The sequence below is a fragment of the Peromyscus leucopus genome, chromosome 2 (genome assembly GCF_004664715.2).
Source record: "Peromyscus leucopus breed LL Stock chromosome 2, UCI_PerLeu_2.1, whole genome shotgun sequence".
Taxonomy (NCBI): Eukaryota; Metazoa; Chordata; class Mammalia; order Rodentia; family Cricetidae; genus Peromyscus; species Peromyscus leucopus.
In genome coordinates, this window is record NC_051064.1 from 101,934,408 (window position 1) to 101,950,876 (window position 16,469).

Sequence of the window (16,469 nt, forward strand, 5' to 3'; positions counted from 1 at the left end):
CGCCGACCCGTACGCTCCCACCCCTCCAACTCGCGACTGCGAAGGTTTAAAAAAGAATTAAAAAAAAAAAAAAGAGGGCGTGAGCGAGGCTCCTGCGCGCCAGCCCGGCCCCCTGCGCCGCGCGCGCCTCTGCGAGGACCCGCGCGAGCTGCCCGCGCCGCTGCCTGCGCTGTTTAAACTGCGGAACCCGTTAGGCCCGGGGGTGGAGGGGGGAGCGGAAAACTACCGTTCCAGCTGGTTCCGGAGCCGAGCGCGCCGGGGGCGAGGGGCGGTCGCGCGGCGGCTCGCGCCTCGCGCCTCGTCTCTGCAGCGCGGCGAGGAGAACCGGCACTTTCCGCGGACGCCACCTCCAGCCGCGACGCTGGCGCGGGCGGGGGTTCACTCGCGGGGGTCCTGAGACTGAGGAAAACGCGCCAAGTTCCCCCTCGGTGGCCGAGCGGGGGACCCTGCGGCTCGGGAGCGCCGCCACCGCCGTGCGCCCGTAGCCTTCGCGGCCGGGCTGCGCCGGGGATGTAGTGGGGCCGCGGCGGGCAGGACCGAGCGGCGGCCCGGCTCCCGCTCGGCGGACGAATGGTCACTCCCGCGCGGGAGGCACCCACCAGCGACCCCTCTCCCGGGACGGCGGCGGGGCTCACCTGTCGCGCCCGCCCTCTGCCCGGCTGGTCTCCCCGGCGGCGGCGGCGCCGCGGACTTGCTCAGGGCCATGACCGGGTAAGGAGGGTCGGGGGTTCGGGGCCCGCGGCTGCGGGGCAGGTGCGGACCGTGGGGAGGCCCCTCCGGCCCGGGCTGCGCTGCGGGGGACGGGCGGCCGGGCGGAGGGCGGGCGGGCGCGGCGACCCCCGGGCGGCCACCCGGCAGCTTGTGCCCCTCTGCCCTCGTCCCCGGAGCGCCGGCCGCCCGGGAGAAGAGGTGTTTGCCATCGCTGCGTCCTGCGTCCGCGTTTGCGAAATTTTACCGCGCATTTTCTTGACTTGCAGTTTCCCCACAAGTGTGTACGGCGCCACGTGTCTTAACCCTGCGCCCAAGAGCTTGTCTTTATTGTTTCACGGTTTTCTCGGAAAGGAAAAGTTGAACCCTGTCGTTTCACGCAGATCTGAAAAGTCATGGGGCTGGGGGTTCCCGGTGTCATTTGGCCGAGAAGGTGTACCGTGGAGTTCATTGTACGAAGCGTGGCGTATACGGTTCGGGAGAGACGCTTTTGACCGAAAGTTCCTACTTAGAAGGGACGGCGAGAGCGTAGGATTGGGCGCCGGGGAAAGTGACACGGTCTGGGTGACCGTCGGCGCCGGGCGCTTGTTTGCGGGAGGGGATGGCTGGCTGAGGTGACGGCCGCTTTTTCAGCTGGCGGGTCACTTCTCCCTTCTCTCATTGGCTCCCAGGAAGACACCTTTCTCGAGTCATTAAAGCTTGCGGATCTCTGACAGTTGAGGGAAGGCTGATTTATTATTCACAACATTAATGTCCTGTTTTTATTAATAAGTAATAGTGGCATCTTATTATTCATCATGTTTCATGAGGAACATTAAGGGGCCAGGAGAGACAAAACTGAAGTTGCGGGGAAGGTGGGAAAATTTGTCATCTATCCAGTTCTTCCTGAGTTGGTTCCCAAAAAATGGTTTCAGTGCTGTGTACACTGGAGTGAAATGTTTCGGGGTAGAATTTGAGTGATTTTTTTTTTTTTTTTTGGGGTGCACCTCAATTTACTACTCAGGTACCTACCTAAATTTGAAACTTGATCGTATTTTAGGGATATTGGGATAAAAGGATATTTTTCTTCTAGATGTCCCAAATGAAAAATAGACTTCTGTAAAGTATCACAAATATTACATTCTTTTTTCTTCCGTTTTGAAATTTTACTTTTAAACAGGGTAGAAAGGTTCTTGTTCAGTGCAATTTTAAAATCACAGTTTAGAAACAATTGGAGCTGGGTGTGGTGACTCACAGAGCTTTCATACCTGCGTTAGAGAGAGGCCGAGGCAGGCGACTCTGAGTCCCAGGCCAGCCTGGTTTACCACATATGACATTCCAAGACAGCCAGGGCTGCAGTGTGACCTTGCTTCAAAACAGAATTGGAGGCTAAAGTATAGTAATTTTTAGTACACATGAAGTGGAGCAAGGTTTTCCAACCACTGTTCCAGCTTTGTCTGTGTAGCTTCTTTCAGATTTTTGTAACTGAAGCCAGATATGTGCCTTTTGTAGTGAATTACACTTGACGCCTTTTCAGAGACTGTATTGTATATATTCATTATTGACTATAAATGGCCGTAGAAAGGAAGATTGTAGTGTCCACTGCTACTTTGGTTCTCAATCATCCCCCCCCCCCCCCCAGTGTTTCTCTGTGTAGCTTTGGAGCCTGTCCTGGATCTCGATTTGTAGACCAGGCTGGCCTCGAGCTCAGAGATTTGCTTGGCTCTGCCTCTCCAGTACTGGCATTAAAGGCGTGCACCACCACTGCCCGGCTCATCCCTGTTTTGTTTTGTTTTTTAACTTCTTATAATTAGAGACGGTTTTTGTGTAAACCTATTTATTTATTTACTTGTTTATTTATTTTTAATCGTTGTGTGTGTTTAAGGTCAGAGGGCACCCTTCAGAAGTTGAGTTCCGGGATCAAGCTCAGGTTGTCAGGCTTAGCAGCAAGTGCCTTTTACTCCCTGGGCCATCTCACCAGCCCTGGGTTTTTACTGAATTCTGTGACCTTATTGTACTCTGTGTATGATTTTACTAAATGGGTATTTTGTAATGTGGTCCTGAATGTATACATTCTAAAGTAAGAATTTAGTAGTATATCTTAAAGAAAGTTAAACAGTGTAGCTTCATTTAACCCAGCAGTTCTCAACTTGGGGGTTGCGACCTCTGGGGGTTCAAATGACCCTTTTTTTCATAGGGGTTGCATATCAGAGATCCTGCATACCAGATATTTACATTAGGATTCTTAGCAGTAGCAAAATTACAGTTATGAAGTAGCAAAAAAATAATTTTACGGTTGGAGGTCACCACAGCATGAGGAATTGTATGTATTCAAGGGTCACAGCATTAGGAAGGTTGAGAACCACTAAGCAATAAACCTTAAGTGTCTACTGTCAGGCATTAGGTTTTTCAATATGATGTCCTGATTTGTACCACCCACTTGGTAAATTTTTTACAATTGTTAATTTTGTCACCTATACCTGATAACTGAGGACTAATGAAATCTTTTTTGTGTGTGTGATTAACAGATTTAATTGGTGATTACAGCTGCCTTCTATAAGTTAATTCTCGTCAACTCCTTGCAATTTTAAAAGAAAATGCCTGGTGTCATACCTAGTGAAAGTAATGGGCTTTCAAGAGGTAGTCCATCGAAGAAGAACAGACTTTCTTTGAAGTTTTTTCAGAAAAAGGAAACTAAAAGAGCTTTAGATTTCACCGATTCTCAAGAAAATGAAGAAAAAGCTTCTGAATACAGAGGATCTGAGATGTATGTATTTTATTTTAAATCTATTTCTGTACTTTATTCTGAATCAATGAAGGAATATTGAACTTGGGTTGATACTTCTGTACTGACCTGACAGTTCACACAGGTTAGAAGAAAATACTCGGGTTGGGGATTTAGCTCAGTGGTAGGGCACTTGCCTAGCAAGCACAAGGCCCTGGGTTCTACCCTCAGCTCCAAAAAGCAAAAAAACAAACTCATGAATTTGCATTTAATGAGACGAGAATTAACGTGTCCTGGTGGTTCCTCATAGGATCACATCCACAATGTGAACTTACTAGCATTAACATCAGTGTTGGGAGTGATTGAGACTAACTTGGAATTATCGACTGAAACTATTAGTTCATGCTTGATATTTTGCAGAGCATTTTGTGTAACAACAGGGTTCTCTTTGATTTGGTTCAGAAGATTTGACAGTTACACTCCAAAACTACTCAGAAGCAGGACAGTTGCAAATTATATTGAAATTGGACTTTAAAAATGGCTTTCTAATTACACATAAATTCTTTAGTCACTAAAAAAGGAGAGAAGGAATGCACATAAAGTACAAGTGAGTCCAGTCATAATAGAGGCTATAAAGCTAATTATTTTGTATGGTGGGTAAGTGCACAGAAAATAATTGACGGGAGAAGGATAAAGCTCTGAGCTGAAGGAACTCCATCGCTTCATAATGGCTGTCCTATAGGACTGGACAGGGTTTGAGTGGCCCCCTTAGTCTAGCTGCATGATGTTTTTATTTGAATTCATTACAATAGGCTTCTTTTTTTTTATTATTAAAAAATAAAGAGCAAAAGTGAATATTCCAAATTGCTGTAGCTGGAGTCTATCGTTCAACAACTGGGCACTCTGTTGGGTAACTAAAGTAGATTTTATCCCATGTTTTTCCAGTGATTGTTTAGAGTTAGGTATGTAGCTCAGGATCTCCTGGGTTCAATCCCAAAGATGGAAAAGAGATGACCTATTTAAGTGAGGAGAAGCAGTATAATTCTCCTCATAGACTTTCTTCTAAACCTTTATGAACAGGACTTTAGTATAACCTCCGTAAATAGTGTTGCTAATTATTAGCTCATACCCAGGTTTATATTCAGAATTAAACTGATTAAAATGTCACAGTAGGTGAAAGAAACCACCATATCAGTTCATTTACTTTTGTGGGATTAACATTCTCTTAAGGGAATTATTGTGAGGTTTGTGGAGTATAGTGATGTTTTAAAATCTCTAATGGGTATATGATATATTTTGAATCTGTAATGGTTGCTCTTAAAAGTGTCACCTGATTGTTCATGTCATACCTCTATTGTAAAAAACCTAAATTTAGGGCAGTAGCATTTTCACTTTAAGATGCCACTTTATATCTTTTCTTCCCTGTGTATTAATAGTGACCAAGTTGTTCCTGCGGCACAATCCTCACCAATAAACTGTGAGAAGAGAGAAAACCTGTTACCATTTGTGGGACTGAATAATCTTGGCAACACTTGCTATCTGAATAGTATTCTTCAGGTAAAATGAGGTCATGTTTAATGGTTCTGAAAATTTTAGATTATTGAATGGCTTTGCCTATACTTTGTTTACCTTTCAAACCAAATCAGGCTATAATAATACTCTAAACTGCACATTACTAAACTTCCCGTGGGCTAAGAAAAAAATAAAGGTGAGATATTAAAATTGGGTAGATTAAGACGATACCACAACATTTTTTTTTTCTTTTTTTCTGCTTCATTCCTGGTGCTGTGTCCACTTAAAAACTTCTGTTATTTTGTGTGCCCTTAAAATTTTCTGTTTGCTTTTTTTGTCCTTGTAATCTTAATCTTACTAATATATCTACCTAGGTTCAGAGCTAAGAGCTACTCAGGGAAGAGTGGGTTAGAACTGATGGGGTAGAGAAAATAAGTTTTGATTAAGGGTCTTAATGTCTGAGTGTTAGGTGATAGACATTAAAATTGCCCTCCTGAAGGCATTAGTGATTCTAGGTGTATTGTTTGCTCAGTACTTAGATGCTATCCTTTTTGTAGGTGTTATACTTTTGTCCTGGTTTTAAGTCTGGAGTGAAGCACTTATTTAATATTATTTCAAGGAAGAAAGAAGCTCTGAAGGATGACTCTAATCAGAAAGATAAGGTAAAAAGATAAAAAAATTAATTTAAAAAGCAACATAAGCTAAGGGGAAGGTCATGTAGATGGTGCACACCTTTTGTCCCAGCACTTGGGAGGCAAACACAGGTGGATCTCTGAGGCTGAGGCCAAGTCTGGTTTTGTCTCTAACGTGATTTCTTGGCCAGACAGGGCTACACAGTGAGACCCTGTCAATAACAAAAAACAACTCACACAAACAAGAAACTAATGGGAGGAGTTAAATTTATTTGTTAAATAAACACAAGGTTAATAGATTAATATTAATGTTAAATAAAAGGTAATAGATTCTTGAGAGTTCAGGAGAGTGCTGGCAGATGATTTCTGTTGATTTATAAACAAGAATTAAGCTTTTCAGTATTGTATATTGTCAGTATTTTTCATTCTGATAAAAGAGTTTACCAGATTATTCAGTCTTGTATAGTTTTTTTTTTTCTGTTTTATTTTTATGCATTGGTTACTAGATCAGGGAAGTTCTACCACTGACCAATCCCCTAGCCTCAATTGCAAAGAAATATATTAAAAGAAAACTGATTAGAAAATTACTTTCCATTTAGAAAGCAACTGGGGAAAAACTCTAAAATGAAGAAAAAAGTTGACCTGTATGCTTAATAGAATTTTTGTTGTACTGAAATTAAAATTAGAAGAGCTACATTGTTCAGTGATACTAAGTAAAGAGGTACTTATTTAATTTTTTTTTTCTTGATAGGGAAGCTGCAAAGAAGATCCTTTGGCAAGTTATGAGCTTATATGCAGTTTACAGTCCTTAATAATTTCAGTTGAACAGCTTCAAGCTAGTTTTCTCTTAAATCCAGAGAAATATACAGATGAACTTGCTACACAGCCAAGGCGACTGCTTAACACACTCAGGTATAGCCTCTCTAACCCAACTTTACAGTTCTTTATGTATGTTTCTGTCTTTAGATGAGAGTGATATAGGAATAAATAGGAATAAATGGCAAGAAAAGTGAAGCTCTAGGTTCACGGCCTTTTATATCCCAGAGGTTTTGAAAATTAATTTTTAAATATAAATGATACTAAATTAGATCAAATTTATATTAGTCTATTTATATTCTTTACTCGTGGTTCTTCCTGATATGTATCAGTAAATTTTCTGTCAAGACTGATGTGTGATTATAGGGTACTGCCCCATATGTTGATGATTCATACTTTTATTTTTGTGCTATATTACACTCCTTAAAAAAAAAAATACAGGTATATGGACTCCACACCAAATCAGTCTCTGGTAGTAAAGCCCAGATATCACTAGATTACTCATTTTTGTGGTACTGAGGATTGAACCCAGGCCTTGTACATGCTAGAGCACATACTCTATCATTGACCTGTAGACCCATATTGCCATTTGAAAGTGAAAATACCAGAATTTTTGAACACATGTGGTCCTAAGGATTTCAGATTAGAAATTGCAGGCAGGTCTGTATACAGAACGTGTCGATGTGTAAAAACTCCAAGTTCCAAACACACACATACATATATGTATAATAACATTGAAAAAAATTCATAATGAGAACTTACAAAAAAAGTCTTTTAGTTTTTGAATAGATACACGCACAGGACATTTATTTACCTTTGTTAAGAGGCATTATAAAAAGGTGGCCAAGAGCTGATTCTGGACCCTCAGTTTGCATCTTTTATGACTCTATTAGGCAAGTTATTTAACCTTGTGGCATCTGTCAGTAACTAGTAATAGCAGTTACTGTGAGGGACACAAACAGCATTTTTAATAAAACCTGGTGTATGGTAAAAAAACAGTTATAATATTTAGAAGAGGGTCACAGTATTGAAAGTAAAAAATACAGTAAAATTGTTTTTTACTTTTAACTATAAATTTAGGTAAGAGGTTTCAAATTAGAATACTTAATATTTAAAATAGAAAAATTTTATGTTACTATACAAAACTGGAATTAGCTAAAAATGAATACTTCTATTCATAGGGAACTCAACCCTATGTATGAAGGATATCTACAGCATGATGCACAGGAAGTGCTACAGTGTATTCTGGGAAACATTCAAGAAACATGTCAACTCCTAAAAAAAGAAGAAGTGAAAAACTTGGCTGAATTATCTACTAAGGTAGAAGAAAAATCTCATCAGAAAGAGGAGATGAGTGGAGTCAACAACACGGAGATGGACAGTATGAGGAATTTGGAGGACTTTAAAGAAAAACTTCCAAAAGGAAACTGGAAAAGAAAAAGTGACAGTGAGTCTGGTAACCTGAAGAAAAAAGTTAAATTGTCCAAGGAACCCCAGTCATTGGAAGAGAACCAGAGACAAACTAGATCAAAAAGAAAAGCTACAGGTGACACAGTTGAGATTTCTAAAATCATCCCCAAGTGTGTTTCTGAAAATGAGAGTGCAAGACCCTCTCAAAAGAAATCAAAAGTTAAAATCAATTGGCTAAAGTCTACAACTAAGCAGCCCAGCATTCTTTCTAAGTTCTGTAGTCTGGGGAAAATAACAACAAACCAGCGATCCAAAGGACAACCTAAAGAGAACGAGTATGACCTGGAAGAGGACTTAGGGAAGAACGAAAGTGAGAACACAGCCAATGGTGGTATTCTCGAATCTCCAGGAAGCAGTGTTAAACCTGTGCACGTTAGTGAAGTTAAGCCCATAAACAAAGGTCAGTGTAGTTATTAGATGGACAAGTTGGGATATTGATAGCTATAGAAAGACACAATATTTGAGATCTTGTTTTGAGAAGGTAATTTACCATTAGATGTCAGCTGCAGTGTTTAAAGCATGATGGAGTGTGTGAACATGTATTATGGAATGCTCGTTATTAACATTAAGATTATTTTGCTTGATGGTTTCTAAACTAGGGAAGTGCAGTATATTTTTTAATGGAAAAGCTGTGGTATTTCTGTCCTTCCTCCCCGTTTTATGTACACAGTATGACATAAACTCATAAGGGACACATTCAGTGAATCTTAGTAGAGATTTTGTTTATACATGTATGCATCTTAGGGAAAAATCTATAGTTAATGTGGTTGATGATTGTACCAAAGTTTTCTTTCTTTGGGGCAGTTCTATAAGGACATGTCTTTGGGAAGCAAGTTGCAGACTAAGGATAGTAATTTCTATGTAAAAATTTTTTTGGTAGTGACTACATTTCATGAATAAGGCACTGCTTAATTAGATGTGAAAATGGGTCTTGTGTTCATTCATGATATACTTTATTCCAGTGAGAAATTGTTGACTTGGACTATACTGAAAAACAAATCTGTGTACACTCAATTTTCCTGTTTCTATTTTAGGTGCAGAACAAGTTGGTTTTGAACTCGTAGAGAAATTATTTCAAGGTCAGCTAGTATTAAGGACTCGCTGTTTGGAATGTGAAAGCTTAACAGAAAGAAGAGAAGATTTTCAGGATATTAGTGTCCCGGTACAAGAAGATGAGCTTTCTAAAGTTGAGGAGAGCTCTGAAAGTAAGCAAGTGGGAGCTGGTGTAGACCATGGGCTAGTTTTCTCCAGAATAATGTAGTATCCTTGGTATATAATATTTAGTATAGTGTCTTGGTATATAATATATAGTAGTGCTTGGCATATAATATATAGTATAGTATCTTGGTATATAATATATAGTATATTTGTCTTGGTATAGTGTCTTGGTATATAATATATAGTATAGTATCTTGGTATATAATACATAGTATATGTCTTGGTACATAATATATAGCTTTCCTGTTTTCTATTGCACCACTTGTTAATTCCGTTTATGAAACTGTAGCTTTTTAATGTAAAATGTTGGAATGCAAAAATGAAATAATTTAACATTTGAGTTCTTAGTATTTTGGTAACTGGGATAATTTATTTTTTTTATTTTTTATTTTTTTTGGTTTTTCAAGACAGGGTTTCTCTGTGTAGCTTTGCGCCTTTCCTGGAACTCGTTTGTAGACCAGGCTGGCCTCGAACTCACAGAGATCCCCCTGACTCTGCCTCCCGAGTGCTGGGATTAAAGGTGTGCACCACCACCGCCTGGCGATAATTTTAAAATTAATATTTGAGCCACTGTTGTGTTCAGTGTAAACCATGAAAAGTGTGGAATGTCCTGAGGAATCATGAGACTGGCTTTACTTACCTGGAGAATACTGGCAGTTGACTTAGACTGAGCAAGGACTGGGTTGACTTGGCTTTTGCTGACCCTAACATTTTTTTCTTTTTCCTTCTTGGCTAATGATCTTTAGAAGACATGTATGTGTACTTTAGGATGACTGAAAGTAAAAGAAATCTCTTTAGATGTTGGGGATGGGTTATTTGAAACTGAATAATATTACACATGGAACTTTGTTAATTTTTGACTGTCTGAAAGATATTATGAGTGAACAATTCTGTTTTATAGTTTCTCCAGAGCCAAAAACAGAAATGAAGACCTTAAGATGGGCAATTTCACAGTTTGCTTCAGTGGAGAGAATTGTAGGGGAAGATAAATATTTTTGTGAAAATTGCCATCATTATACAGAAGCAGAGCGAAGTCTCTTATTTGATAAAATGCCTGAAGTTATCACTATCCATCTGAAGTGCTTTGCTGCTAGTGGCTTGGAGTGAGTATTGTGAATAAACGAGGGAAATAGTAGCTTTGTTTCAGTACTGTGTGAAGTGAAGTCATTGTAAGAACCACTCTGCTCTTAGTAGGTGGGTTGTTTGGGTATAAATACATAAATACGCTTTGGGGGGCTGGTCACACAGCTCAGGTAGTGTGCTTGTCTAGCAAACATGAGGTCCCGGATTTGATCTCTAGAACTAAAAAGAAAACAAAGAACCAAACCCCACAAAAAACCAGCACAATTCTCAGATCTATCCTTTCAAAGTCATGTAGGTGCTAGTAATAGTGTTCCGCCTCAGTGGAACTGCCTGAAGGGGAGAAAGCTTTAATGTTCCTTTTTTTTTTTTTTTAAATTTCCCTTCCATCCCCTTCTCTGAGACAGGGTTTCATTTACTGTTATAGCTATGGTGTCCTCTACATGCAGCTGTCCTCTTGCCTCAGATGCTGAAGGATTAGAGATGTAAGCCACCAGACTCACACTTTTTTTTGGAGGATAACAAAGTGAAATTCTTTTCAGTTTTAAGGAAAGTTAGGAAATCCAACTCATCTCTGAAAACTTTGGGAAATTTTATAGTTGAGAATTTGTGCAAAAGCTATTAAAAATAGATATAAAAATGGATGTTTTTGGATAATCTGTCTTTTCTGAAATGCTATTGGACACTTCATGGTTTCCACACTTATTTATTGACTTGTTTGAAATTACCATGAGAGCATCCTAGCAGTCCTCAAATGTCATCAAAGAGATGTAGGGTCTTTTCTTTAGTAGTTTTAATATATATTACATGAAGCAAAAATAGAATATAGAAGACTTTGGTTTTAAAAGTTTGATCTTTTAAAAATTCTTATTTTCTAGTGTTATAAATCTAATAAAAGAATGAAGAAAATATACTTTCCACAGAAACATCCAAATATCAGTTATTTAAACTCTTTTTGCTTTTTTTTTTTTAAAGAGGCTCCCCACTGTGTATCCCTGGCTGGCCTGGAATTTGCTATGTAGACCAGGTTGGCCATGTACTTGATCCACCTGCCTCTGCTTCCTAAGTGCCAGGATTAAAGGTGTATACTATTATTATCGTAGGCTCTATTTTAATATTTTTGTGTATGATTTTTTTTCAAAATTGAGGTCTCATTCTATCTTTGCTCATAACTAAACATTAAGGACTTAATACTTGGATTTACATTGTATGTAAAAATTTCACATTTAAAACATGATTACAGGAAGCCTTTTTTTCCTTCCAAAGGTTTGATTGTTATGGTGGTGGACTTTCCAAGATCAACACTCCTTTATTGACACCTCTTAAACTGTCACTAGAAGAATGGAGTACAAAGCCGACTAATGACAGCTATGGATTATTTGCTGTTGTGATGCACAGTGGCATTACTATTAGTAGTGGGCACTACACTGCTTCTGTGAAAGTCACTGACCTTAACAGTCTAGAACTAGATAAAGGGAATTTTGTGGTTGACCAGATGTGTGAACTAGGTAAGCCAGAGCCATTGAATGAGGAGGAAGCAAGGGGGATGGCTGAAAATTACGGTGATGAAGTGTCAATTAGAGTTGGTGGAAATGCCCAGCCAAGTAAAGTTTTGAACAAAAAAAATGTAGAAGCTGTTGGACTTCTTGGAGGACAAAAGAGCAAAGCAGATTATGAACTGTACAACAAAGCGTCTAATCCTGATAAAGTTGCCGGGACAGCGTTGGCTGAAAATAGAAATTCTGAAACTAATGATACAAATGGGACCCACGAATCCGACAGGAACAAGGAATCCAGTGACCAAACAGGCATTAACATGAATGGATTTGAGAACAAAATTTCCTATGTAGTGCAAAGCTTAAAGGAGTACGAGGGGAAGTGGTTGCTCTTTGATGACTCTGAAGTAAAAGTCACAGAAGAGAAGGACTTTTTGAATTCTCTTTCCCCTTCTACATCTCCTACATCTACTCCCTACTTGCTATTTTATAAGAAATTATAGTGAGTATATTTTCCTTGTGTATATATTAAACAGACCTGGACAAACATTGGTAAAGTTGATTACACCTAAGAGTCTTATCTTAGTTTATCTTTTGAAGCTATCGGATATTATTGGTCTCTCTAGACTTTTATATAAATAGTGAGATTTTAAATACTGAAAACCATGTTAATTTTTAGAATCATTTTCCTTAGTAGAGACGAGTGATGCATAATAAGCTCCTGGGAACAAACTTGTATAGGTACTAAATGATCCAAAATGGAAGCTTGGAAGCAGTTAACACTTTTGGATTTACACGATCTTTTGTGTTTGCTTTTTAAAATAAAGTGCTTGTATTTGTATTCTCCATATTTTGGAGTAATTATCTACTTGATGTTTATAGGTCTGGCTTTTTCACCTGAGAAACAGAATCTCATTCAGTATATTTAGTTTTATAATAGTCATGGAGCCAAATCAGAGGCACAAAGCCTAGAGTGTGTATATTCACAGTGGTGTATATTTTGTGCCTTGAATAACTTTGGAAAGTGTCTCAGAAAACCTGGCAGTCCCTTCTGTCTTCATAAGGATTTTATATGTATTTATGAAGATGACTCTGTACTCTAGTCAATCTTTTGGGCATGACTCATTTGTATCTCTTCATACTCATTCTGCACGATCTGTATATAGTACATCGACCTAGAGGTGTGACCTTTAATTTTTTTTTTTTAAAAACTGGGAGGTCAATAAAATTTAAACTGTTTAACAACCATGTATACACATGTGTGATTTTTTTAAATGCATAACTTTTTATCAGCCTTCTCTTAAAGGCAAATGTGTGCAGATTAAGAGAATAATCATGCATAATTACCTTCAGTACTCAATTTCTGGCAGTGGGAAGCTGAGGTAAAAAATATTTTCAGAGGACAAACTAGTTCTTCCAAGTTGTCTTAGTTTTAAGATAATGTGTTCAACATACATAGATGCCTGACTAAGTTTTAAGTCATTCTAAGTCACTTGGTTTAGGACTACAAGGGACACTATTGGCGTTTAAGCTTATCTTAGAAATGAGTAAGTATATAAATGCTTTTGGAATAACATCTAATTTTGACAGGAAAGACTGCTTATTCAATTAACCTTCTCCCACAGATGGTGTGATGGAAATTAAATCCTGAGTCTCCTTCCCTTTAGTTTAGAATCACTGGTAAATTTTCAAATAACCAACTGTGCTATCAATTAGAGATGAGGCGAGAAAGATGTTTTTAGAAAACATTGTCAGGAAATAGAACAAAATGAGTAAGATGTCTCCATTCTAACTCATGAGAAAATAACTGGTATTTCATAACTAAATCATAATTACATAAAAATTAAAGCTCTTCATACTCCCACTGAGATATGAAACAGTTAAAGTAACTAAGTGAGGAGTGACAGGTTTACTTAGTGTCTTCTCCCTACTGGTTACCTCCTTTACCATCCCACAGCTCACCAAAGAGGGGAAAGGATGTCATTTCAAGTGACTCACCAGCGCTCAGTAGTTGGGTATTATGTTTGAAACATTCAGAAAATGTGAATATTCACTGGGGTAGTTGTGCCAAGTGTGTAAAGTGTTAATTTTCTCTGTGTACCTTTTTCATACTGAAATTATAATTACTTTGATGATAGCAACTAATTTATGCATTTTGTAAAACCAAGTAACTTCTCACTTAATTGGTAGAGGAAAACCAATGAAGCGCTAGCTCCATGTTACCTTCACTGATATCAAATAGCCTTAGAGCAGCTTTCTAGTTAATGGTTCAGTCAAACATTTGATACATGAATTCGAGGCACAGAAATAAATTTAAATTGCTGATTCATGAAGTTGATACTAGTAGAATGACCCATAAAGATCAAGTTGCTATCATTACCATGTCACCAGTATTAGATATTTTGGTGTGTTAATCATTTATAGAAATTATTTTGGTTCTTTTGTTTTTTGCAAGTTTCTCTGTGTAGCCTTGGCTGTCCTGGAATGCACTCTGTAGACCAGGCTGGCCTGGAACTCACAGAAATCTGGACTATCTCTGCCTCCTGAATGCTCAGATTAAAGGCGTGTGCCACTACTGCCTGATTTTATGGGAATGTTGTATCAAATACTTTTTGGTAATTCTTAACAGGTCTTTTTGTGGGGTAGTATCTGTTACCATTAACTAATTTGGGGCAGTTTTGATGCCAGTTTAGAACCAGTTTTTGAACAATTAATTATTACCCCATTGTAATAGAGAAAAAAAAACTAAAATCCCACTCATTAAAATTAGTGTAAACATTCACATATTTAATAGTACCTTTAAAATAAGCATTACTACATTTAAAATGGTTCCAAAATGAATGAATCTATAAATGGTAATATAAATTAAAAAATAAGAACTTAAAAGTAAATAAATTTAACATTAGCTATGGTATAAATAATTGTAAATGTGTACTGTACCTTTGAATCATTAACTTTTTTTTTTTTTTTTTAAGATGATAGCATGTTACCGGAAGGTTAGAAACCACAGCCATGAGCTCACATGTAACAGCCTGCACCTGGTAGCACATTCTTCAGTGAGCAAATCAGTGCTATTGCTTCCAGATGACATCCAAGTCCTATGTCTCAATAGAAGATCTCACATCCATGTTGAATACATGGCTTTTTTCAAATGGATAGAACAAGTGCATATTTTAGAGTTCCATTTTTCGAAGGCTCATGCGGCTGAAGGAGTCTCTGAGGAAAATAAGAGAATATCATTAACAATTTTTAGAAGGTACCACAATTTTTTTCATAAACCTTTAAAGGGTTTTTGTTCTGTTTTTCCTGCCAGAGATACCTCAATGTTAGATGCTCATCTTATATTCTCTATCATATTCTGGTTTAGATTTCTCTACAGATTAGAGGTATGTGATAGCAGTCACTTTGCCAAATCTATAGATTATTTGTCCAAAAGGTTATTTCGATAACTACTTAAGGTGTCATGGGAGAGATTTCTGTAGTATTTGGGATTACTATGGTAAAAGGCAAGTGTTTCTTTAATCATAAACTTGAAACCAAACAAGTAGTTCTCAAACTACAAAACTTTTATGTGGATTGATATATTACTATTTGCCATGTTTGAAATTAAAATGGGAAATTTATTTTATGAAGTAACTAATTATATTTTATTTAAAAAATTTTGCAAGGGCCAGGCATGGTGGCTCACACCCTTAATCCTAGTACTCAGGAGGCAGAGACAGGTCGATCTCTGAATTTGAGGCCAGCCAGGGCCAACAAATTGCAAAAACATTTAAAAAGAGTAGCACTCACGTGATGTCTAGCTTAATAGAAGGCCTAAATTCTCCAGCCTGCTTCTACAGTCAAGCATTTACAAGAGCACATCTCACCCAGTCCCTGGGAAAGTCCCTTCTACCCATAGGAGAGCATGAAGATGGTCAAAGTCAAGGTCTCAGATCACATTTAACAATCAAAACAACATTCCAGGTTTTATATTTTCAGCAAAATTAAAATCCTAAGACTTTTTTTATCTCCTGAGTTCTAAAGACTTGAGTTTATTCATGAAATGTTTCTCTAGATTTTCCTTCTTCATGAATTGGTTTCTTTTGCTCAGCCTTCCTCATGTTAGTTAAGTAGACGCCGTGGGAGTTTAGGAAAGGTGAAAGCAGTTACAAAGAAAATGACATTTAGCTTTGCAGTTCAAAGATTGCTTTTTTAGTTCCAGGGGAGAGTTTTAAAAGCTGGATACTATTCATCAAGAAAAGAGGTTGTTAAGCTGGAAAGATGGCTTAGTAGTTAAGAATGCTTTCTGCTCTTGTAGAGGGACCCAGGTTAGGTTCCCAGTACCCATAGGTGGCTCACAACCTTCTGTAACTCCAGTTCCAGATCAGATGCCCTCTAGCCTCCAAGGGTATCTGCCTGCACATGGTGTACAGGTTCACGCAGTCACACATACACACATTTTTAAAGTCTTTTGGGGGTACTGGGGATGTAACTTAGTTGTAGAGTGCTTGCCTACAAGCCCCAAGCCCTGGCTAGTCTCCTAGCACCACATAATCTGGGTCTGGTATTCTTGTAATTGAAGTACTTTGGAGGTAGAGGCAAGAGGATCAGAAATTCAAGGTCATTCTCCCCTACATATTGAATTCAAGGCCAACCTGAGTTACAGGATATCCTGTTTCAAAAAGTACATTTTGGTTTTTAAAAAAGAAAAGCGTTTCGTAGATCTGGGCTTGGCAATGTACTCCTGGGAGGCAGATGCAGGGAAATGGTCAAAGGTCAACCTAGTTTAGTTTTTTTTTGTTTTTGTTTTTTTTTGTTTTTTTTTTTTTTTTCGAGACAGGGTTTCTCTGT

General features: G+C 38.5%; 2 protein-coding genes across 10 annotated transcripts in view; one reads left to right on the forward strand and one right to left on the reverse strand.

Moving 5' to 3' along the window:
- Positions 1 to 330: 330 nt before the first annotated feature.
- Positions 331 to 12,888, forward strand: Usp1 (ubiquitin specific peptidase 1). The gene is made up of 9 exons (XM_028870276.2): positions 331 to 711; positions 3,216 to 3,454; positions 4,849 to 4,969; positions 5,482 to 5,586; positions 6,308 to 6,468; positions 7,554 to 8,242; positions 8,877 to 9,047; positions 9,962 to 10,163; positions 11,407 to 12,888. Exons 2-9 carry the CDS (start codon positions 3,285 to 3,287, stop codon positions 12,137 to 12,139), a joined length of 2,352 nt encoding a protein of 783 aa, XP_028726109.1. The 5' UTR covers positions 331 to 711; positions 3,216 to 3,284; the 3' UTR covers positions 12,140 to 12,888.
- A 1,514-nt stretch (positions 12,889 to 14,402) lies between these two features.
- The window catches only part of Dock7 (dedicator of cytokinesis 7), a 195,938-nt gene continuing 193,871 nt past the window's right edge, over positions 14,403 to 16,469 (reverse strand). For 7 of the 9 annotated variants that reach the window (XM_028870266.2, XM_028870263.2, XM_028870265.2 and 4 more), the window contains one exon: positions 14,576 to 14,852. In XM_028870266.2, the coding sequence (XP_028726099.1) occupies positions 14,810 to 14,852 (43 nt within the window). In that variant the 3' untranslated portion in view covers positions 14,576 to 14,809. Of the gene's footprint in view, positions 14,853 to 16,469 lie in introns of all 9 variants that reach the window. The other 2 variants (XM_028870268.1, XM_028870264.1) reach the window with 1 other exon arrangement.